The sequence below is a fragment of the Oncorhynchus masou genome, chromosome 33 (genome assembly GCF_036934945.1).
Source record: "Oncorhynchus masou masou isolate Uvic2021 chromosome 33, UVic_Omas_1.1, whole genome shotgun sequence".
In the NCBI taxonomy this organism is placed as follows: domain Eukaryota; kingdom Metazoa; phylum Chordata; class Actinopteri; order Salmoniformes; family Salmonidae; genus Oncorhynchus; species Oncorhynchus masou.
The window spans coordinates 32,428,753-32,452,976 of record NC_088244.1 but is presented as its reverse complement, the minus strand read 5'-3'; the positions used below and the strand labels follow the sequence as shown (position 1 = coordinate 32,452,976).

The 24,224-nt window shown below is 40.8% G+C and overlaps 2 protein-coding genes across 4 annotated transcripts in view; both read left to right on the top strand.

Annotated features, from left to right (window-relative positions):
• The first annotated feature begins 146 nt into the window (after window positions 1-146).
• Window positions 147-5,340, top strand: LOC135528303 (tubulin alpha-8 chain-like). Of its 2 annotated transcripts, XM_064957288.1 has the most exons (5): window positions 147-282; window positions 2,682-2,907; window positions 3,726-3,874; window positions 4,008-4,688; window positions 4,801-5,340. In XM_064957288.1, the coding sequence occupies exons 1-5, from the start codon at window positions 280-282 to the stop codon at window positions 5,098-5,100; spliced, it is 1,359 nt and encodes a 452-aa protein (XP_064813360.1). In that variant the 5' UTR covers window positions 147-279; the 3' UTR covers window positions 5,101-5,340. The 2 variants fall into 2 exon arrangements, with proteins under 2 accessions (XP_064813360.1, XP_064813361.1); XM_064957289.1 differs by lacking the exons at window positions 147-282; window positions 2,682-2,907 and adding an exon at window positions 3,101-3,190.
• Window positions 5,341-6,495: 1,155 nt separating this feature from the next.
• Window positions 6,496-24,224, top strand: part of LOC135528301 (lysine-specific demethylase 5B-B-like) — a 36,460-nt gene continuing 18,731 nt past the window's right edge. For both annotated transcript variants that reach the window (XM_064957285.1, XM_064957286.1), the window contains exons 1-9: window positions 6,496-6,828; window positions 10,782-10,859; window positions 13,962-14,084; window positions 14,571-14,741; window positions 15,796-15,852; window positions 16,116-16,316; window positions 16,559-16,658; window positions 16,905-17,020; window positions 18,726-18,884. In XM_064957285.1, coding sequence (XP_064813357.1) covers window positions 6,676-6,828; window positions 10,782-10,859; window positions 13,962-14,084; window positions 14,571-14,741; window positions 15,796-15,852; window positions 16,116-16,316; window positions 16,559-16,658; window positions 16,905-17,020; window positions 18,726-18,884 — 1,158 coding nt within the window. In that variant the 5' untranslated portion in view covers window positions 6,496-6,675. The remainder of the gene's footprint in view (window positions 6,829-10,781; window positions 10,860-13,961; window positions 14,085-14,570; window positions 14,742-15,795; window positions 15,853-16,115; window positions 16,317-16,558; window positions 16,659-16,904; window positions 17,021-18,725; window positions 18,885-24,224) is intronic.

Here is a 24,224-nt window from a genome sequence, read left to right as displayed (position 1 = left end):
AATCACATATTTTAGGTTGTATGTAAATCCATTTTTGAAACATCATCATACCTACACCGTCACCACTGGGATCCAATGACAATTCGACTGGAGTGCTCAGGTATTTTAGTAGTGTGCAAGGCGGTGTGCTCAAAGTGCAGCGCAGACCCCGTCCACATTCCTGTGTTGGCTGTGACCATTGTCGACGGAGCTGTAGCAAAACTTTTTGCGCCTTTTACTGTATTAATTTTCATACCCTTTTTTACGCGTCTTCAATCATCCGAATCTTGACAGGAGGAAATGGTATGCCCGCACTATACATAACTATTTAATTTTTATCTTTTTGCATTGAAATTCTAAATGGGGTTAGTGCATTTCCCCCAATTTTCAGTGTTATTATTAATATTTGCCACCCTCAAAGGCAAATGTATTGTTCATGCAGTCTGAAAATGTGGACCACTCAACTATTTCAGATGTTTCATTTGAACCAAAGTTGTTATTGCCTTATGCATATAGCCTCGGCTGTGCGTAGGGCCCTACCCCTATCCATTGAATGCATCCATTAGTATGAAAGTTGATACTTTGTTACTACGTTCTTACAACAATGTAATACAAAAGACAGTGAGTAGCCTATAGTATGAAGATAGGCAGAAACTGCTTCTCCAATAGAAATTCCCAATCACACTTGAAGGCGATGTCATGGCGACTTCGGCAAGCTAAACTCCTGCGCAGAAATATGTCATGTCAAACGGTCGTCTCGCACCGAACTGCGCATGTGCGGACCGCACTCCTTCGATATGTAGTTGATTTTTAGGAAAATGAAAACGTGTGACTTTCACGATGTTGGACCAATAACATGTTCAACTACTTAAGACATTGTCTCGAATCTAGCTTGTGCCTTTAGATTTTTTGAAAATTAAGAAATAGGGAATATTTTTTGAACTCTCTCTCATTGACTTCTCAAACCCTGGCCTGGTCTGCTTTGTTTTTTATTTTATTTCACCTTTATTTAACCAGGTAGGCTAGTTGAGAACTAGTTCTCATTTGCAACTGCGACCTGGCCAAGATAAAGCGTAGAAATTCGACACATACAACAACAGAGAGCTACACATGGAACAAACTAAACATACAGTCAATAATACAGTATAACAAAAGAAAACAAAAAGTCTATATACAGTGAGTGCAACTGAGGTAAGTTAAGGAAATAAATAGGCCATGGTGGCGAAGTAATTACAATATAGCAATTAAACACTGAAACTGTAGATCGGCATGCGTATGCGGAAGTCTTGCGCTGTTGGGCTTCTGGATTTAGAAACTGTGGTAATACTGTATGCGTGGGAATGTATACTGTCTGTGTCTGAAAGAGTGGAATCCAATGAATCTGTTGAGCCTGTGTGCGGAAGCGGAAAGTGGTATAGTGTGGGCAAAGATGGTGGACAAATGAAGATAGTTCACTCAGGCCTTTTACCATTTAAAAAAGAGTCAGTTCCGGTCTACTTTACTGGGTGTCCTAAAGACACCAATGCAATAGCAGCTGAGTCTGGTCTACTTAGTTCATTGATCCACAACAACAACAAAAAAGCGAGTTGTCTTCCGTCTCTGGTAGGGGGCAGACGCAGCAGATTGAGTCACTTGCTTGACAAACTTTCATGAGGTTTTCAACTTTCAAATGATAAATACATCTGTTAAAATATTAGCTTACTATACCTGTATTTAGGCAGGAGTCTAAGAAAGTAATGTACTGTGGTACAGTAACTTCCAATATCAGTTGTGTACATCAACGAAACATGTAGTCTAGTACATAGCCTATGGGCCTATGATACCTTGTGCTTTTTAAAGAATCAGCCATTAAAAAAATATAACAAGCATGCCAAGCCCCTTTCAAGTCATCATACAATAAGTTACTTTGTATTCCTGATTTAGGAGTAATATTTGTCTTTGTGACTTATTGTATCATGCATATTACACAGCATTTTAGTTTTACATTTTTCCAGATGCCATTTCCTTTTCAAATGTCAGTTTATTACCACCTTGTGAGAACCTAGAATTCACTCCCCCTGAGATCAAGTGCCAAGACTAAGAATCTGGACCTGCTGAAACATGTGTCTGGCAGTCTGCCTAAAATATATTCTTTAAAGGTACAGTTTCACAGAGTCAGATTAGGCCTAGTTCTGGACAAAAAAGTTCTGGACAAAAAAAAAGCACCCAGATTTCAAGTCCAGGACTAAGGTCAATCTGTGTCTGGGAAACTGTCTATCAAAGGAATAAATCATTTTTATTTGACCAGATTTAAGTTCAGGATCTTTGGGGATCATTATTTAGAGTTGACATAGTTACTTTAAATATGGAGCTACCATAATGCTCTCTACTTTTGGCATTATATTTAAATACTTGAACCACGTGGTAATGTATTTCTTGATTTTTTCTATATCCGGTTTTGCTTTTCTATCAACTTTTAATTTTGGCCTCTTCAGTTGAAAGTGCTTACTGAGGTGTAAACAACCAGCCAAAGCAGAAAAGATAACATACACAAATGTTATTAGTAAATCCTAGATGTCAGCATAGTTTAATTCATTGTGTGTTAATATAGTCCGATTTACAGTATCTGTGTATCAGATGGGCTTTGCTGTTTATGTATTTTCCACTTCAGCCGGATGGTTTGAGGAACAGGAAGTAGTCATACTGTCGTTTTTTGCCAACAGAGAGAGTGTATCTCCATCCACGTGGGCCAGGCGGGAGTTCAGACTGGCAATGCATGCTGGGAACTCTTCTGCTTGGAACACGGTGTGGGGCCAGACGGGGTGTTCAATGAAGAGGACCAGGGGCCTAATTCACGGACTGACCCCTTCAACACCTTTTTTAACACAGGAAGTTCTGGCCGCCATGTTCCCAGGGCCATATTTGTGGACCTGGAGCCAACAGTGGTCGGTAAGCAATTTCATTTGTAACATTTTGTTTCTCTCCACCCATCATTCATGTTTGTGTGTGTGATTGCACATGTGTAGTGTAAATGCATATCCATCCTCATGGGCCAGGCAGGAGTGCTAATTGGGAATGCATGCGGGGACCTGTGCTGGATGGAGCATGGTATCCAAGAGACAAGACCATTGGTGGTGGCGGTGATGACCCCTTTTACACTTTCTTCAATGAGCGTGGCTCAGGAAAGCTTGTACAAAGGGCTGTAATTTGTGGACCTAGCCAGATGTAATTGGTAAGTGGTGGTGTAGAATATTGATACAAAGAAGAAGAGATGGTAAAATAATTAAATGTTGAATAAATGAGGGGTTTATTAGTGATACACATCCCAAACTTTCACAACAATAACAACTGGGCCAACAACAAAACAATGAATGAATAAAGAAAGCCCACACACAGCATATGCTGCTCCAAAGTACACACAAGTAGCCCTTGCCAAGTAATAATGAATAAAATGCAAGGTTACTTCTAATGAACTGCAGTATGTATGTTAAGTAGTGTGCATTAATCAAAACACTAACACTACTGTAGCAGTTCTAGAAGTGTTACTACTGCACATTAATAAATGCAAAAAAATCTGATTGTTCAAATTGTGAATCTACATTACACTGTGGGTGGATGTAAGTACAGCTTTATAGGCTACATAATATCAATGCACAGGACTGCCAACCAAGAGCAAATCAACAATTAATTGATACTACTGTGGTAATTTAGGTGACATTTCCAGTTGATGTCCTATATTTGTTGATGAGTGATTGTTTTCCCTGCAGATGAGGTCAGGACGGGAATGTACAGGCAGCTCTACCATCCTGAGCAGCTCATCTCTGGAAAGGAGGATGCAGCCAATAACTATGCCCGTGGACACTACACCGTGGGTAAGGAGATCATTGACGGGGTTCTGGAGCGTGTCCGTAAAATGGTAAGTATCACATTAAGACCAGATCTTGGTCATACAGTCAAAGGAAGGATTTGAGTCATAATGTAGTAATAATATAGGCTAAGGCCAATATATATGTGCATCACTGGTGTTGGTCAATTGTTTTTCTCCCTAGACTGACCAGTGCACAGGGCTACAAGGATTCCTCATCTTCCACAGCTTCGGAGGAGGCACTGGCTCTGGTTTCACCTCTCTGCTGATGGAGCGCCTGTCTGTTGACTACGGTAAGAAGTCCAAGCTGGAGTTTGCCATCTACCCAGCTCCCCAAGTGTCCACAGCTGTGGTAGAGCCATATAATTCCATTCTGACCACCCACACCACCCTGGATCACTCTGACTGTGCCTTCATGGTGGACAATGAGGCCATCTACGACATCTGTCGCCGCAACCTTGATGTTGAGCGCCCATCCTACACCAACCTCAACAGATTGATCGGTCAGATCGTTTCCTCCATCACTGCCTCCCTACGCTTTGATGGTGCCTTGAATGTTGACCTCACAGAGTTCCAGACCAATTTAGTCCCATTCCCCCGCATTCATTTCCCCCTGGTCACCTACGCGCCCATTATCTCCGCTGAGAAGGCCTACCATGAGCAGCTAACCATCTCTGAGATCACCACTGCCTGCTTCGAGCCAGCCAATCAGATGGTCAAGTGTGACCCTCGCCATGGCATGTACATAGCCTGCTGTATGCTGTACCGTGGCGATGTGGTGCCCAAAGATGTGAACGCTGCCATTCAAAATATCAAGACCAAACGTTCCATCCAGTTTGTGGATTGGTGCCCCACCGGTTTCAAGGTAAGTAACATGATTGCCTCCTGTATATGGTTTATATTGCGATTTGAGATGAACACCATATTTATTTCGCGGCATAAGGGGTCATTCGTTTATTTTATTTCTATCTCACCAGGTTGGGATCAACTATCAGCCCCCGACTGCCGTACCTGGAGGTGATCTAGCTAAAGTCCAGAGGGCTGTGTGCATGCTGAGCAACACCACTGCCATTGCTGAAGCCTGGGCCCGTTTGGACCACAAGTTTGACCTCATGTATGCCAAACGTGCCTTTGTGCACTGGTATGTAGGTGAGGGCATGGAGGAGGGAGAGTTCTCTGAGGCCAGAGAAGACATGGCTTGCCTGGAGAAGGATTATGAAGAGCTGGGCAGAACAAGCACAGAATCTGATGATGATGAAGCGGGTGAGGAATATTAAGAACCAAATAACCATGATGTCCAATCTGTCTATTAAAAATGTAATATTCTGTCTTTGTATTCTTTCTTGTAACAATATATTGTTGTTTCTGCCTGCCCTGAACAAAAACATCTGAAGTTGTATAAACAGCCAGATGCACTTTTTTTGTGGTTTATTAACACCTTGTTAATCGGTATGTTTCAAAGTGCCATGTTTTGCAATTGCAATAGTTTTCAGCTTCTGAATAAAATCGGTCTTGAGTACAACATTGCAAAATATATTTTTTGTTTGGCCCTAGCATGTTACAGGTAGGGCCAAACTCAACCAGGAGTAGATTGAAGAACCTTACCCACGTTCTGTTGTCATGTTCTGTTTCAGTAATAATGTATTGAGGATTTATATTTAGGTTACTAACAGTATATTATGAGTCTATAGATGTATACATATTTTTTAATTATGTAATAACCAGTTGTAACCCATTGCTGGTTGCATTCAGTGAGCTGATTACTGTTGCTACTGGGCTATGGTCTCTGGATCATTATTGTGGAGCGCGTCGATGTAATTTGCGACTAGCCTCAAACTGTGTTACATATTAAAACTCATCAATGCTCGCCCCCTGCAAAGCAGATACATCCAATCAAAATACTCCCATCGGGGCTATTTAAAGAACAAGATCCGGCAGCGGTGAAGGTGTCACCTGAAAATATCCCTCCGCAATAATAAACAGTAGCCAGTGAGGATACAATGAAAAGCATTTTCAAGAATGAATTCTCTGAAATCAAATTTTACCAATCAAAATGGTGCACAATTACGTATATTCAACTTGTCAATAAGACGATGTTTTGTTAGACGAACAATATTTGACACTATAATGAAGATGCTGGTTTGGATGTAGCATAGGCTTCAAATGCACTGTGTGCTACAGTACTTCACGGAGCACATCAGTCGGGTGCATTCAATCTTGTGACTTAATAATAGGCCTCTACATAGCCTATATACGTTTCATTACAATTTAGTTTTAAAAAAATGGATTAGTCTTACTAAAGAAAATAGTAATTTATGCGTAGTTTATACTCCATCTTTTCCAACATAATTCGGTGTAAATTACACTAAATTCAACACGACAATGGTGTGTCAAAACAAACGGGTATTTGTATATTGACATATTCATGTATGTATGTATGTGATTAACAATCGAAATATTTAGGAATAATTTTAGAAATATATTGGTGAAATCGACAATAATCACAATCCATGTAATAAAAGCCTATAATTTATATTGATTTACGATGTTTAACATGCAGTACGATTGATGTCTAAGGTCAGAGAATGAGTTTGCAAACATAAGAGGTTTTAGAAAAATTATATGGTATCTACTTTTTTAGGCGGACGTAGTCACTGCCTTAGAACATTCGTTTCACTGTGTGTGTATGTGTGTTTGGCTGAGCTGCCTTGTATTGTTGATCCCGATTGACTTCGAGAGACCCTGACATTGGAAATTAGAAGGATATACCTCCGGACAGACCATAAGTTAGGTGACACACTGTTGTGACTAGGCTACCTGTGTTGTCTGAGCTCTAAGATTGGATCAAGACCATGACCCAGCCTCGGCCGGACGAGTTCAAGCCGCCTCAGGAGTGCCCAGTCTTCGAACCAAGCTGGGAGGAATTTGCCGATCCTTTTGCTTATATAAATAAGATTCGTCCAATTGCGGAAAAAACGGGTATTTGTAAGGTCCGCCCGCCTCCGGTAAGTGTGGTCGAGCTGCTGAATGGTTGAACAGATTCTTTAAAACCGTTTTAACAAAACTGACAACCACAAACACGGGGGTTAAAGGGACCTTTTCAACATGGCGGATGAAGGTTCTGCTGATTATTGTGTATCATTAATGTTTATATAGCTAGCTAACTACATAATCAAGCTAGTTTTAATAGCTAACGTTAGCTACCTGACCAGCTGAATTGACGTTAGTGGCATTGTGTAACTGCAGCAGGCAACGTTAATGAAAATAGCTTGCTAACGTAACCTGCTAAGACAATGTTGACTGCTTCTTCAATCACTGAAATCGTCGTGCTAGCTAATTGAGCTAGCTAGCTAACGTTAGCTGACTAACAAATCGTGAGATTATCCTTTCGTTAACGACTGATGTTAAACTAGCTAGTGCGATGACCGACAGTGAAGTCTGTCAGTTCAGTGTAAAACGACAAATCAGCCAACGTTAGTAGTAAAAGCTAACGTTAGCTAGTTAACGTTACTTAAAACAAACAGCATTCAATAAACAAAAAAGCTCGCTATGTCAATTGAATTTACGTGGAGATTTACAGCTGGGCCGCTTGCTACCAAGACTGATCAGCGTAGTTTTGTCATCAGGCGAGAAAACAATACACACGCATACACCATTTGTTTTTGGCAGAAGATACCGACCCTACCGTTATGCTTGTTTACACTGAGCTGCATTGGGATCTGAACGCAATCATGGCTACATTAATACACTGTGGAGCCAGCATGAAATATGGGTCGGATAACTTAGCTCAATGCAGGGATGGGATATGCCACTGTACTCCAAATTGTACCTATAAACACACTTCCCCATTGAGAAGATTGAAATACTGTTTTCTCCCCCCAGAAAACTGCCCTTTTTGTTTTCATGCAAGATAACAGCAGCCATTATGGAATGGCATACGGAGTTGATTGGCTGACATTGCCATTCCAGAATGGCTACTGCAAGCTAGCATGTGATGAGGATGAAAAGAGCAGTTTTCTGAGAGAACTATACGTATTTCAATCTTCCAGTTGATGTATCAGTGTGGATAAAGGTATAATTTGGAGTACAGTGGCATAACACATCCCTGCATTGAGGTACATTTTCTGACCCATACCTCATGTTGCCTCCACGGTGTCTTCATTTCACCCCAGTGCAGCTCGATGTAAACAAGCGTAACATTAGGGTCGGTATCTTCTGGAAACTTTTGTCTTTAATTGATTAGCTTGGTAGATTAAAAAATAATAGGCAACCTTTTGATATTATCGGACCATAGTCACTGGTAGGGTTTCAACATTTCTGTGAACTTTCAATACATTTCCAGGTTTTTTAGAAATCCTGGTTACTGATTAATAATTTGTCCAACCAGGGGTTTGTTAAAACCAGGGAATTTATTGAAAGTGCTTAGAATTTTGCAACCCCAGTCACTGGTAATGCCAAAGAGCTGTAACTTTACAGAGATGGGTAATGTTGGTTGATTAGTTACTATGAATTATGTCTTTAATGTAATTCAGACAAACTTCTAACTTCCCACAACTAAGGATCACCTGTATTTATTAGTCTCCAGTTTGGTGTAGCCTAAACTTATTTATAACTGTGACCTTTTTGGAAACTGAAATAAAAAGGCCCCCTGAACCCAAAAAGATGGAATCCATAAATAAATAATAGGCATCAGTCAAATAACATATATATTATTAGATAGTAGTATATTAGTCACATGCACAGGATTGCAGATGTAATCCTAGGGTACACTGAAATTCTTATGCGCCGAGCTCCAACAGTACAGTTAAAAAAAAAAAAAGAAGAGACAAGTATTGGTTATAACTATCCATCAAAATTGGATGTAGTCTAAAATTAGTGATAAGTAATTTCATTGATGGATGTAAATATCCTGGTGGAATGGAATGTTAACTCAGTAGCCCTGACCATTTCTTGGCTGTTGAATTCCATCTAGCCATTTTGTTGGTCTTTAGGTGATGTTAGTTAGGCTAGTGGGTTTAAGATAAGGAATCAATCGTGCTGTATGCTCTACAATGCTCATGTTGTAGCCCTAAAATGACTAGAAAATTGTATTGAGAAAAAAGTAATGATGTACAGTGGAAGTTGGACGTTTAACATACACTTAGGTTGGAATCATTATAACTCGTTTTTCAACCACTCCACAAATTTCTTGTTAACAAACTATAGTTTTGGCAAGTCGGTTAGGACATCTACTTTGTGCATGACAAGTAATTTTTCCAACAATTCTTTACAGACAGATTATATAATTTATCACAATTCCAGTGGGTTGGAAGTTTACATATACTAAGTTGACTGTGCCTTTAAACAGCTTGGAAAATTCCAGAAAATTGTCATGGCTTTAGAAGCTTCTGATATGCTAATTGAGATCATTTGAGTCAATTGGAGGTGTACCTGTGGATGTATTTCAAGGCCTACCTTCAAACTCAGTGCCTCTTTGCTTGACATCATGGGAAAATCAAAAGAAATAAGCCAATACCTCAGAATAAAATTGTAGACCCCACAAGTCTGGTTCATCCGTGGGAGCAATTTTCAAATGCCTGAATGTACCACGTTCATCTGTACAAACAATAGTATGCAAGTATTAACACCATGGGACCACACAGCCGTCATACCGCTCAGGAAGGAGAGGCGTTCTGTCTCTTAGAGATGAACGTACATTGGTGCGAAAAGTGCCAGAACAACAGTGCCAGAACAACAGCAAAGGTCCCTGTGAAGATGCTGGAGGAAACCGGTACAAAAGTATCTATATCCACAGTAAAACAAGTCCTTTATCGATATAACCTGAAAGGCCGCTCAGCAAGGAAGAAGCCACTGCTCCAAACTGCCATAAAAAAGCCAGACTACAGTTTGCAACTGCACGTGGGGACAAAGATCGTACTTTTTGGAGAAATGTCCTCTGGTCTGATGAAACAAAAATAGAACTGTTTGGGCATAATGACCATGGTTATGTTTGGAGGAAAAAGGTGGAGGCTTGCAAGCCGAAGAACACCATCCCAACCGTGAAGCACGGGGGTGGCAGCATCATGTTGTGTGGGTGCTTTGCTGCAAGAGGGACTGGTGCACTTCACAAAATAGATGGCATTAGGAGGAAGTAAAATTGTGGATATATTGAAACAACATCTCAAGACATCAGTCAGGAAGTTAAAGCTTGGTTGCAAATGGGTCTTGCAAATGGACAATGACCCTAAGCATACACCCAAAGATGTGGCAAAATGGCTTAAGAACAACAAGTCTTGGTATTGGAGTGGTCATCACAAAGCCCTGACCTCCATCCTATAGAACATTTGTGGGCAGAACTGAAAAAGCATGTGCGAGCAAGGAGACCTACAAACCTGACTCAGTTACACCAGCTCTGTCAGGAGGAATGGGCCAAAATTCAACCAACTTATTGTGGGATGCTTGTGGAAGGCTACCCAAAATGTTTGACCCAAGTTAAACAATTTAAAGGCAATGCTACCAAATACCAATTGAGTGTATGTAAACTTCTGACCCACTGGGAATGTGATGAAAGAAATAAAAGCTTAAATAAATCACTCTACTATTATCCTGACACTTCACATTCTTAAAATAAAGCGGTATTCCTAAAACGGGGAATTTTTACTAGGATTAAATATCAGCAATTGTGAAAAACGGAGTTTAAATGTAGTTGGCTATGGTGTATGTAAACCTCCGACTTCAACTGTAACTCCATGACCACGGTAGACAAATAGATAAGACTTAGAGTTGTAGGCTAAACATCTGTTACTGATCAGTGTCCCATACATGGCAAGGACTGGTTTATTGTATTTTGCCTCCCTACTGCTGGGTGTTATGTGGTTCTTTGAATAATCTTTTCAGCTGTGCGATATACCTACTTATTATGATATTATGTGTAATATTTAAGTCATTCTAATAATAATATTTTATTGTGTCCTCATAGGACTGGCAGCCTCCATTTGCATGTGATGTTGACAGACTGCACTTCACTCCTCGGATACAGAGGCTAAATGAACTGGAGGTAGGGAGCAATTTTCCCTCAATGTTTTCAGCACTGAGCAAATTTCAGGTCTGCTGAGCGCAAACTTGAACGTTGTGGAAATTATGTGCAACTTCCTGCTTGCGTTTACTATGAACACTGAGGCTGTACCTGCTTTAAGTTAGTTTCAGACAGTGGTCAAGTAGGCTACTGTGGCTATTTGATCATAATGTAGGCCTACCAAAATGCATCCCATAACATTTTACCATGGAAATAGCTGATCTATCATTCAGCCTACAGTAGCAGCCAACGTGTGGTGTTCAATGTAGGCCTACATTCCATGAGACCTTTGAAAAAAAACATGCAGGGCTTGACATTAACCTGTTTATCCACTTGTCCTTCAGACAAGGTGACTGGAAATGTTTTTGTGGTGTGATTCCCATACCATTATTACAGAGAATCAGACAGATTATGCTACCCTCTGCCTATAGGCTCCTTAGCTTATTCAAGCAGGGGAGGCAGGGTAGCCTCGTGGTTAGAGCATTGGACGAGCAACCGAAAGGTTGTAAGTTCAAACCCGAGAGCTGTCAAGGTACAAACCTGTCGTTCTGCTCCTAAACAGGCAGTTAACCCACTGTTCCTAGGCCGTCATTGAAAATAAGAATCTGTTCTTAACTGACTTGCCAAGTTAATTAAAGGTTTCAAAAAAAGCCTGTCTCAAAATACAACACTGCGCCTTTAAAGTAAAAAAAAAAAAAGCTCTTCACCTGCCTCGCTTTTCAATGTTGTTTCGAAATGCACAGGTTTGTGCTCTTGAAGGAAGCAATCACTCCCCCATTGCTGACTACAAATGATCTATAACTGGGCTCACTAGGACTAACTAGCAAATGATGACAAAATGTGCAAAGGTTGCTACATGCAGCTCTCACTTTGATCTCAAAACAAGCGTATCTACCTGGAGTGGCAGGTAGCCTAGTGGTTAGAGCGTTGGGCCAGTAACCGAAATGTTGCTAGTAGAGGTCTACCGATTATGATTTTTCAACGCTGATACCGATTTATTGGAGGACAAAAAAAAGCTGATACCGATTAATCAGACTATTTAAAAAAAAATGTTTTAGTAATAAACCACATTTTTATTTGTAATAATGACAATTACAACAATACTGAATGTACACTTATTTTAAAGAAGCTAACGTTTAAGTTAGCAGCGTTACCCATGCAGAGCAAGGGGAACAACCACTCCAAGTCTCAGAGCGAGTGACATTTGAAACGCTATTAGCGCGCACCCCGCTAACTAGCTAGCCATTTCACATAGGTTACACCAGCTTAATCTCGGGAGTTGATAGGCTTGAAGTCATAACAGCGCAATGCTTGAAGAATTGCGAAGAGCTGCTGGCAAACGCACTAAATGCTGTTTGAATGGTACGAGCCTGCTGCTGCCTACCATTGCTCAGTCAGACTGCTCTATCAAATATCAAATCAGACTTAATTATAACATAATAACACACAGAAATACGAGCCTTTGGTCATTAATATGGTCGAATCCAGAAACTATCATTTCGAAAACAAAACGTTTATTCTTTCAGTGAAATACTGAACCGTTACGTATTTTTATCTAACGGGTGGCATCCCAAAGTCTAAATATTGCTGTTACATTGCACATCCTTCAATGTTATGTTATAAATATGTACAATTCTTGCAAATGAATTACGGCCTTTGTTAGGAATAAATGGACTTAACACAGTTCGCAATGAGCCAGACGGCCCAAACTGCTGCATATACCCTGACTGCTTGCACGGAACGCAAGAGAAGTGACACAATTTCCCTAGTTATAAGAAATTCACGTTAGCAGGCAATATTAACTAAATATGCAGGTTTAAAAATATATACTTGTATACTGATTTTAAAGAAAGGCATTGATGTTTATGGTTAGGTCCATTGGTGCAACGACATTGCTTTTTTTCGCAAATGCGCTTGTTAAATCATAACACGTTTGTCGAAGTAGGCTGTGATTTGATGAGAAATTAACAGGCACCGCATCGATTATATGCAAAGCAGGACACGCTAGATAAACTAGTAATATCATCAACCATGTGTAATTAACTAGTGATTATGTTAAGATTATTTTTTCTTTTTACAAGATAAGTTTAATGCTAGCTAGCAACTTACGCGAGGGCAGCAAGAAGCCAAGGTAACAGGTAGTCAGCCTGCCATGCAGGCTCCTCGTGGAGTGCAATGTAAGGAAGGTGGTTAGTGTTGGACTAGTAACTGGAAGGTTGCAAAAACGAATCCCCGAGCTGACAAGGTTAAAATCTATCGTTCTGCCCCTGAACAAGGCAGTTAACCCACTGTTCCTAAGCCATCATTATAAATAGGAATTTGTAATTTACTAGTTAAATTAAAAACTTACAACCTCATGCTGTAAACACAGTCCATATCAAAGTGAATTGCACAGATCCATATATGGCAATGGTCTATTTGCATATAGGCCTACTGCAGCTCTGATTGGTTATGCTGCACCGGTCTGTGTAGAGTACTGGCTGTGTAGAGTCTTGCATGTCAATGCAATAGAATCCTAATCCGATGTGTTCTGCCTACAACAAAATCTCTTGCATAGTTAGTTTTACATACTAAGTCTTGCTCAGTTTGTTTTATTGCGGTATGTTGCATTGAAGGTAGCTAATATTGCGTTGATTCGATCACAATTCCCAGAGTAAAGGGAAACATTGAACTTTTCCCCCTTAGTTAACACTATCAATCTCGTGCTTCTCTGTGCGGGCTGATATTTCTTCTGCGGGCCCACAAACTCGCGCTGGTTAGAGGGAAAATTGGTAAGGAAGTCACTTTGCATGATGTGTAGCCTACATTTTAGTTTAATAAACAATACCCTTGAAGATGTGCACCACTTTGACACCTTGGCCTATAAAGGGGAATTAAACTGATCGGTCAGGGTCCCTGTCAATGCAGTTGTCTCGTTGACATGGCACTAAAGGTTTTCTATTGTGCCTACTGCCAACCATTTATTAATCACCCCCTTCAGAAACTTTGGTGAAAGGAAAGGCAAAGGTTGCTTGCGCAGGAGCCGGTCAGCAGAAACATTTAATTTTCAGTGACTAATATATCACCCTCCTTTCCCTTTCCTAGGCACAGACCAGAGTTAAGCTTAACTTCTTGGACCAGATTGCAAAGTTCTGGGAGTTGCAGGGGTGTTCTCTGAAGATTCCTCATGTGGAAAGGAAGATATTGGACCTGTATCAACTCAACAAGGTTGGGTGTTTAGTAGTGATAGATTTGATACCAGAGCTCCGAGGCATGGGTCAAAATCGTTAAGCAGTTTTCTTCAAAGCAGTGTGCCGATTATCATTTTATCAGGATCAATGATCACATGGTCAATGTCTGAAGCTTTGTTTCATCAAACAACTACCTAATTGGCTTTGCAACGGTTTCGGTAGAAGACATAAAGGCTACCCTGCGCACACGCTATTGCATGTGGGACGTTATATGTGTAATCATTTGGCTGCTCTAAATTCTTTTGAACAGAAGGTACCACTAGTGTACGCTGTGTTGACCAAAGCCTTGAGTAATGAAACTATTTTCGACACAATTGGCTGGAAAGCCTTAATGTTTCAAGAAGCTTTGTTTATCCATCACTAGTGTTTAGCGTTGTTTCAAACTACTATACATTTATTCCATCTTAAATAGCATTGCACAGAATCCACTGACTCTACCTAACTTTTACACATTTTATTTCAGAATGTTGCAGATGAGGGCGGATTTGATATTGTGTGTCGCGATAGACGATGGACGGCGATTGCGCTTAAGATGGGCTTTGCTCCTGGCAAGGCTGTTGGCTCTCACTTACGGTCACACTATGAGAGACTTCTCTACCCATACAACCTCTTCCAGAGCGGAGCCAACCTCCTGGTAAGTTGGACAGATGCCCCAACACCAATTATTTTCCAATGGTTTTGTTATGAACATAATCATTATATTTTTACGTTCCATTCCACTGTTTCCGACCAGCAAAATAAAGTTCTGAATTGATTCAAACCCCCCAAAAAGTAACAGTTTATATTGTTATTTTTTTACATTTCACTCGACTTTAAATTAGTTGACCAATGGATAGAGCAGCTTTCTATGGAGCGGGCAAGCTATGTACATGCATTGGACAGACAAGTGTAGTGTGCCCTTGGTCATGAATCTTGGTTCAATTACATTACACATAATGCTGCCTAGAGGTTTCAAGAGCTAGACCAGAGCTAGCTAACAAGCTTGTGTGTGCAGAGCGGCAACAAATTAAAAATACGTCTTTTTGTAGTTAATACATCCATTGTGAAACAGGAAGACTAGTATCCTTAACTAGCATTTATTTCTGAATCACGCTTCTAATGTCAGTAGCTACAGTAGACTATGCATGCTTCAGAGGGAGGGGAAGGTAGCATATACACACACACTGCCAAACATTTTCAGCTGGCAGGCAAACACTGGAAAAAGTTTGAGTTGCGATTATTATTTTTTTTTGTGGGACTGTGCGGGGAAAAAAGGGCCAGAACGTTATTAACCGGTTCACATGCTTTTAAATTAACGTTTCTGTTCCAGAACAGTATAGATCACTTTTGTTCTCTGTTCTGTTCCTCAGAAAATGTCATTCTTTTCTGGTTTTCGGTTCTGTTCCCTGAATCGGTTCCAACCCCTGCGTAACACTCATGGTTAATCTGTCTGTGTCTATTCGCATTGCACTCAGAGCTTTATGAATCAGCTTATGCTTTATTAAGCACTTGGTTGGCTCATCTGTAGGCAAGTTGAGCACTGTTCAACAACAGTTTTACTGCTGTTATGCGGGAAGTATGTTTGTCTAATGTCCAGTGAGGATCGTTTTCAATTTTGAATACATTTATTGAACACTGTAGAGAAAGCATACAGAGTGAACATAGATTGGGTAGTTGTTGTTAACTTTGGAAGCTCTCTCTTGCTTTAGGCACCAGAGCTTGCGTCCAAGCTGATGCGCTTAGTGTCTGCTCCTGAACTTGACACGGTATGTCTGCCTCATGGTTATTATCTAATAATTAACAGATAGCACATTTTTGGTTACACAGACATGTTAGACTGCAATACAAACATTCTTTGTTTAAAATGGTCTCATAGTGCTTTGTCTGTGCACCACTGCCATAGTCTGGGTGTCCTTGCTGCCATAGATGTGTGCCATGTCTTTTGATTTGTTGTTGGTTGTACGTTTATTCTACATTTTGTAATGGATTAACTATATATTGTATAACATTACATTGTATATGCCTGCAGTTTGTCCGGGAGCCAACCCTGCCAGTTGACACGAGTGACAAGGAGTGTAAACCCCCTGTGCTGACCGAGAGGCAGCACTTTGTTGAGCCAACCGAGTCCTGCTGCAACAGCGCCCACAGAGCAAAGCGGATGAGAGCTGAGGTGGATGCCCTTGTCGCACAGAGCCACACACACTTGTCAGAAGAACTCCTCTTAAAACCAGTAATTCAGATTGTACAACTACCCTGTATCCATCTACTTTACTCTATCCCCTTCAAATCCTTAAGTCACAAAATGGAGGAGTTGCATAAGAAAGCCAATTTGAATGTGATTTGCCTAAAGCCTTATGGGTGTTCTCAATTATTCATGAATGCATTGGCACATTTCTCTCTATTGCATATAAACGTTAAGATCATTAGTGGTATTTACTGTAGTTAAGTAGAACTCTATTTCTCCACCCACAGTCGGGTTGTGTGAAGACAGAACCAGGAACGGAACCTTGTGAAAACAACAGACCAAATCTGAGGAGGAGGATGGGCTCTTTTGTTGCCAAGCCCGAGCCAGGTCAGTACTGACGAGGCTTTACTTTAACCACAGAAGAGTTGGCACCGATCACACATATTGTGTCAATATCTACACACTTGTATACTACTCAATCCATGTATTGGGCCATGCATTAAGAGTGAATATTGGAAGTTAATGAATGATGTTCAGGCGAGGGTGTAAGATACACCGTGGGTAATTCATTAGTTAAATCCTCTGATGTTCCTCATTATGCTCATCATATCTCATTTTTCTTTACATAAAAAGACATTCCCATTCTAGTGAAACAAGAACCCATCGAGCCGGTGAGCGAGGCAGACAAAAACAAGTCTCGATATAAGAAAAAAACAAGTATTGATGCCCCACCTCCTGCAGTGAGTGTAGTAAGTGTGGTTTTATTTAATCCATTCCTTTGAGAGAGAATACAATTAAATTGATTATCAACAGTATAATGTATTTACACCAGAACACATTGAAAACATTTTTACTAACATACACTACCGGTCAAAAGTTTTAGAATACCTACTCATTCAAGGGTTTTTCTTTATTTTTACTATTTTCTACATTGTAGAATAGTAGTGAAGACATCAAAACTATGAAATAAGACATGGAATCATGTAGTAACCAAAAAAAGTGTTAATCAAATCAAAATATATTTTACAAGTTAGATTCTTTAAAGTAGCAAGCCTTTGCCTTGATGACAGCTTTGCACACTCTTTGCATTCTCTCAACCAGCTTCATGAGGTAGTCACCTGGAATACATTTCAATTAACAGGTGTGCCTTATTAAAAGTTAATTTGTGGAATTTCTTTCCTTAATGCGTTTGAGCCAATCAGTTGTGTTGTGACAAGGTAGGGGGGTATACAGAAGATGGCCATAGTTGGTAAAAGACCAAGTCCATATTATGGCAAGAACAGCTCAAATAAGCAAAGAGAAATGATAGTCCATCATTACTTTAAGACATGAAGGTCAGTCAATACGGAACATTTCAATAACTTTGAACATTTCTTCAAGTGCAGTCGCAAAAACCATCAAGCGCTATGATGAAACTGACCCTCATGAGGACCGCCACAGGAATGGAAGACCCAGAGTTGCCTCTGCTGCAGAGGATAAATTAGAGTTACCAGCCTCGGAAATTGCAGGCCAAATAAATGCTTCAGAGTTCAAATAACAGACATATCTCAACATTAACTGTTCAGAGGAGACTGTGTGAATCAGGCCTTCATGGTCGAATTGCTGCAAAGAAACCACTACTAAAGGACCCCAATAAGAAGAGACTTGCTTGGGCCAAGAAACATGAGCAATGGACTTTAGACCGGTGGAATTTTGTCCTTTGGTCTGGAGTCCAAGTTGGAGATTTTTGGTTCCAACCACTGTGTCTTTGTGAGACGCGGTGTGGGTGAATGGGTGATCTCTGCATGTGTATTTTCCACCATAAAGCATGGAGGAGGAGGTGTTATGGTGTGGGAGTACTTTGCTGGTGACACTGATTCATTTAGAATTCAAGGCACACTTAACCAGCATGGCTACCACAGCATTCTGCATCGACATACCATCCCATATGGTTTGTCCTTAGTGGGACTATAATTTGTTTTACAACAGGACAATGACCCAATACACCTACAGGCTGTGTAAGGGCAATTCTACCAAGAAGGAGAGTGATGGAGTGCTGCATCAGATGACCTGTCCTCCACAATCACCTGACCTCAACCAAATTGAGATGGTTTGGGATGAGTAGGACCGCAGAGTGAAGGAAAAGCAGCCAACAAGTCCTTAGCATATGTGGGAACTCCTTCAATACTGTTGGAAAAGCATTCCAGGTGAAGCTGGTTGAGAGAATGCCAAGAGTGTGCAAAGCTGTTAAAGGCAAAGGGTGATTATTTTGAAGAATCTAAAATATATAAAAGATTTGGATTTGTTTAACAATTATTTGGGTCACTACATGATTCCATATGTGTTATTTCATAGTTTGTCTTCTATTATTCTACAATGTAGAAAATAATACAAAAATTAAGAAAAACCCTTGGTTTTTCCCTTTGGTTATTCATTAGTTTTATATTAAACAACTTTCTTCCCTCTGTTCTGTAGGTGGACCTGTATATGTGTCTGGTGTGTGGCAGCGGGAGTGACGAGGATCGTCTTCTGTTGTGTGATGGCTGTGACGCCAGTTACCACACCTTCTGTCTCATACCCCCTCTGCACGACATCCCCAAAGGAGACTGGAGGTGCCCCAAGTGCCTGGCTCAAGTGAGTAGTGATGTCGAGTTACCTCATCACACCAATAACCACATTCAAGTGGAAGGGGGAGAAAGTAAGGAACTTGTCTGTTGGCCTTGCATTAAAGAACAAAATTGGTTAAAGAAAATTGTGATAAATAAAAAAGAAAACCAGTTTAAGAACCAAAAAATATTGCCATATAGATTGCGTCAACTTTGTTGCGACCAATAGAATGTTATATACAGTATATAAGGGATACAACCATCCCAGCGCTGCAGATTTTGCTGCGAAGAGACAATCATTCAATCATTTGTTTTGGTACTGTCTGTAAGAAGCAGGATTTTGGTCGCAGGTTCAGGAATGGCTGAAGAATTGCAACATTTACCTGGAGCTAACTCTGCAAATTAGCACTGATCAACCGATCAATAATATATACAGAGCAAAAATATAAACGCAATATGTAAAGTGTTGGTCCCATGTTACATGAGCTAAAATAAAACATCCCAGACATTTTCCATACGCACCAAAAGCGTATCTACATTTTCTTAGCACAAATTAGTTTACATCCCTGTTAGTGAGCATTTGATCCTTTGTCAAGATAATCCATCCACCTACCTGACAGGTGTGGCATATCTAGAAGCTGATTAAACAGCATGATCTCAACAAAGGTGCACCTTGTGCTGTGGACAATAAAAGGCCACTAACATCTGCATTTTTGTCACACAACACAATGCCACAGATGTCTTGTGTTTTGAGGGAGTGTGCAATTGGCATGCTGATTGCAGGAATGTCCACCAGAGCTTTTGCCAGAGAATTGAAAGTTAATTTCTCTACCATAAGCCTCCTCCGTTGTTTTAGAGAATTTGGCATCCAGTACATCCAACCGGCCTCACAACAGCAGAGCACGTGTATGACGTTGTGTGGGGGAGCGGTTTGCTGATGTCAGCGTTGTGAACAGAGTGCCCCATGGTTGGGGTATGATATGGGCAGGCATAAGCTACGGACAACGGACACAATTGCATTTTATCGATGGCAATTCGAATGCACTAAAATTCCATGAAGAGATCCCAAGGGCCATTGTGAGGCCCATCTGTGACCAACAGATGCATATCTGTATTCTCAGTCGTGAAATCCATAGATTAGGGACTAATGAATTTATTTCAAATGACTGATTTCCTCATATGAACTGTAACTCAGTAAAGTCAATGAAATCGTTGCTTGTTGCGTTTTATATTTTGGTTCAGTATAATACTCCTAGCAAAAAAATAAAAAATAAAATCTGGAGAAAATGAGAATAGAAAGGTTCAGAACTTTTGTGAAACTGCACAATTGAAAAATATATGGCAAGTAGAAATCCAAACTGGATGATGTTCAGAGATGGATGGGAGGGGATGAGTGGAGCTGAAGGACGGGACTAAAAATAACTAATGTAAAAAATGTCTGTAAAAAATATCTATTTCTCGTCATCAATCTACACAAAATACCCCATATTGACAAAGTGAAAAAAGGTTAAGAAATTGTAGCAAATGTATTAAAAAAACGGAAATACCTTATTTCCGTAAGTGTTCAGACCCGTTGCTATGAGACACAATTGAGCTCAGGTGCATCCTGTTTCCATTGATCATCCTTGATGTTTCTACAACTTGATTCGAGTCCATCTGTGGTAAATTCAATTGATTGGACATGATTTGGAAAGGTACACATCTGTCTATATAAGGACCCACAGTTGACAGTGCACGTCAGAGCAAAAACCAAGCCATGATGTCAAAGGAATTGTTTGTAGAGGTCCGGGACTGGATTAGATTGAGGCACAGATCTGGGAAAGGGTACCCAAAAAATTATGCAGCATTGAAGGTCCCCAAGAACACAGTGGCCTCCATCATTCTTAAATGGAAGAAGTTTGGAACCACCAAGCCCCTTCCTAGAGCTGGCCGCCCAGCCAAACTGAGCAATCGGGGGAGAAGGGCCTTGGTCAGGGAGGTGACCAAGAACCCAATGGTCACTCTGACAGAGCTCCAGAGTTCCTCTGTTAAGATGGTTGTCCTTCTGGAAGGTTCTCCCATCTCTGCAGCAATCCATCAATCAGGCCTGTATGGTAGAGTGGCCAGACGGAAGTCATGCCTAAGTAAAAGGCATTTGACAGACCGCTTGGAGTTTGCCAAAATACACCCAAAGGACTCTGACCATGAGAAACAAGATTCTCTGGACTGATTAAACCAAGATGGAACTCTTTGGCCTGAATGCTAAGCGTCACGTCTGGAGGAAACCTGGCACCATCCCTACGGTCAAGCATGGTGGTGGCAGCATCATGCTGTGGGGATGTTTTTCAGTGGCAGGGACTGGGAGACTAGTCAGGATCAAGGGAAAGATGAACAGAGCAAAGTACAGAGAGATCCTTGATGAAAAACCTGCTCCAGAGCGCTCAGGACTTCAGACTGGGTTGAAGGTTCACCTTCCAACAGTACAATGACCCTAAGCACACAGTCAAGACAACCCAGGAGTGGCTTCACGACAAGTCTCTGAATGTACTTGAGTGGCCCAGCCAGAGCCCGGACTTGACCCCGATCAAACATCTCTGGAGAGACCTGAAAATAGCTGTGACGCGACGCTCCCATCCAACCTGACAGAGCTTGAGAGGATCTGCCGAGAAGAATGGGAGGAACTCCCCAAATACAGGTGTGTCAAGCTTGTAGCATCATACCCAAGAAGACTCAAGGCTGTAATCGCTGAGTAAAGGGTCTGAATACTTACGTAAATGTAATATTTCCTTTTTAAAATAAATGTGTACATTTCAATGCAAAAACAGGTTTTGTCATGATGGGATATTATGTGTAGATTGGGGGGGACAAACTTTCGGAATGCACTGTATATATTGTCTATATTTACAAAAAACATGTTTGGGGGATTGGAAATTATGCAGACAATTACATTGATGGAAGCCACAATCTATCTGCAATAATAAAGCTGATCTACCCCATAATAAATGTATAGAAGACAGAATAAATAACCACATTCACAGTTCAAAGTCTGTACTGGCTTCTGTACTGGCTCCTGTGAGTGTATAATATGAATGTGTTCAGCGCTGTTACTTACACAGAGTACCAAAGTTGTTAGTGGTACCTATATGTGTTAGCTATAGACCTTTTCAACTGTCAATAACACATTCATATGCACACGCAACCAAGGGGTTCCCCAATAAACAGCCGGCGCTGCAGCATGCCATAATTGTACAAAATGACAAGATCGTTGTTCTTGAACCTACCAAAAAACGGAACAAACAGTGACTTGTTGCTACCAGATCCACTAAAAAATATCAGACATTTATTTCCTGTTTATTTTCCATTTGCTCTGGTGGTGTTGGCTACATTTGGCTAGCACAGCACATAACCACAGAACTAGTGTGATGTGTTGGTAGAGAAAGATCCGCTTACCTTGTTAACCAGCTAGATATATGAATTTCTCTCACAACAGCCAACTAAATGTAGCTATTATTGACGACCGCATTGTTTACATCAGAAGTTAGCTAGCAGCAGCAATTACCCTACTATCAGCCTCCCCCCCCCCCCCTTCGTTTGCTTCGTCCCCAAAATACAACTATATTTTACCCAGTTTGTTTCAGTTAAGAAACGTACTGTATTCACTTCACGTTACGCGACCTTGTAGTAGTAAGGCTAAACTATATAACAAATGCTAGCGCTGACATCTTGTGGTGATAATGTTGAACTGCATATTAATTACACCAGGATATTACTTTTTTTAACCTTTTATTTAACTAGGCAAATCAGTTAAGAACAAATTCTTATTTTCGATGACGGCCTAGGAACAGTGTGTTAACTGCCTTATTCAGGGGCAGGAGGACAGATTTTTTTTTACCTTGTTAGCTGGGGGATTCGATCTCGCAACCTTTCGGTTACTAGTCCAACGCTCTAACCACTAGGCTACCTGCCGACCCATGAAGCACACAAATTTCAACTTTATTTCAAGCAAGATGTATTTTAATTAAACCAAATGAACCATAAAATATAACTTTCTGCACACCCACATGATAGTGATATTTGCGAATAATGTCTCTCTCCTGTATGTTATCCTTATGGCCTACTTTCATTACAAGGGTAGGGCTCGCACTAACCCATTTCATGACGGCATATACAGTAGCAGTATAAATCAAATCTGGTAACCTTCAGCATGGTTAGACTCATTAATTGTCTAATGAAAAAGAAAAACCCACACACTGATCTTGCCAGTATGAGTAAATTATTAGCAAATTATTCCCACATACAAATTCTCGGATGTGAGTGCTTTTCTAATAGTATCATTTAAAATGGAGAAAGCGTCTCGACAAAATGTAAACAATGCGTGAGGGTTTGCTGATCTTGTTTCAGTGTAGAAATGACAAGTCACATGTACAAGTACATTAGACATACCCACGAGGCTAATACTAATCCCATCATAAGTCTGCATTGGGCATGCATGCAATAAATAATCTCACATCTGCTGTAACCAAAAGGGTAGAGCGGATAGTGGAGGCAAGAGAGAAATACCCTGAAGGGCCACTTTTTTTTTTTTATATGAGCTGCAAAGTAGCCATGTAATGTATGAGTTTCGTCCTCATATGGCTGCCCGGTGCCGGGACGTAAACCCTAATTCAATTACACTTGAAGCTAGTATGTCAACCACAGGAGGAGGAGGACAGTGAGTGTAGCAGAATGGAGCAAATTGGCCCAAAATTGCAGGAGGAGATCCTCCCGCAGCTGAGATGCTTACGGTATTAAAATATAGATATATTTATGATAGACTGGAGGAGACACCTCTTCGAGTCTCAAGGGGATCACATCACAGTTGCCACTCGAGCTCACCTCTGCTACAGTCACACGACTAATCAAGGAAAAACAAAGTGAGACAAAGCCCTAGTAGGCATAGTGTGGTGATGTCACCTGCTCTGAGACCTAAAGTACTGTTATTCTATCCCAGTGTTTCCCAACCAGGGTTAATAGGACTCGTGGGGGGGTGCTTGGCCTATCCACAGGGGGTACATGAGAAGACTCCTGAGAGCATAGGCTTACTGGTAAAAATGGACATGAGGGAGTACTTCGGGGGTACTCCGGGCAGAGCAAAATATACTTGGTGGTGCAGTAACCAACAAAAAAAAGGTTGGGAACCACTTCTAGCCCAACCAAGATCATGGTTTTGGTAGGATAATGGATGTTACTTTGTGGGTATGAAGTGCTGTTATGGACAGGGGTTGTGTCCTATGTCAGCCATACAGGGATTGTTACACCCACGCCAGTGATCAAGGACATCCGCTGCAAATCTGTGCAATATCATCAGACAAAGTGAGAGAGTAAGTGACAACGAAATAAAACCGACAAA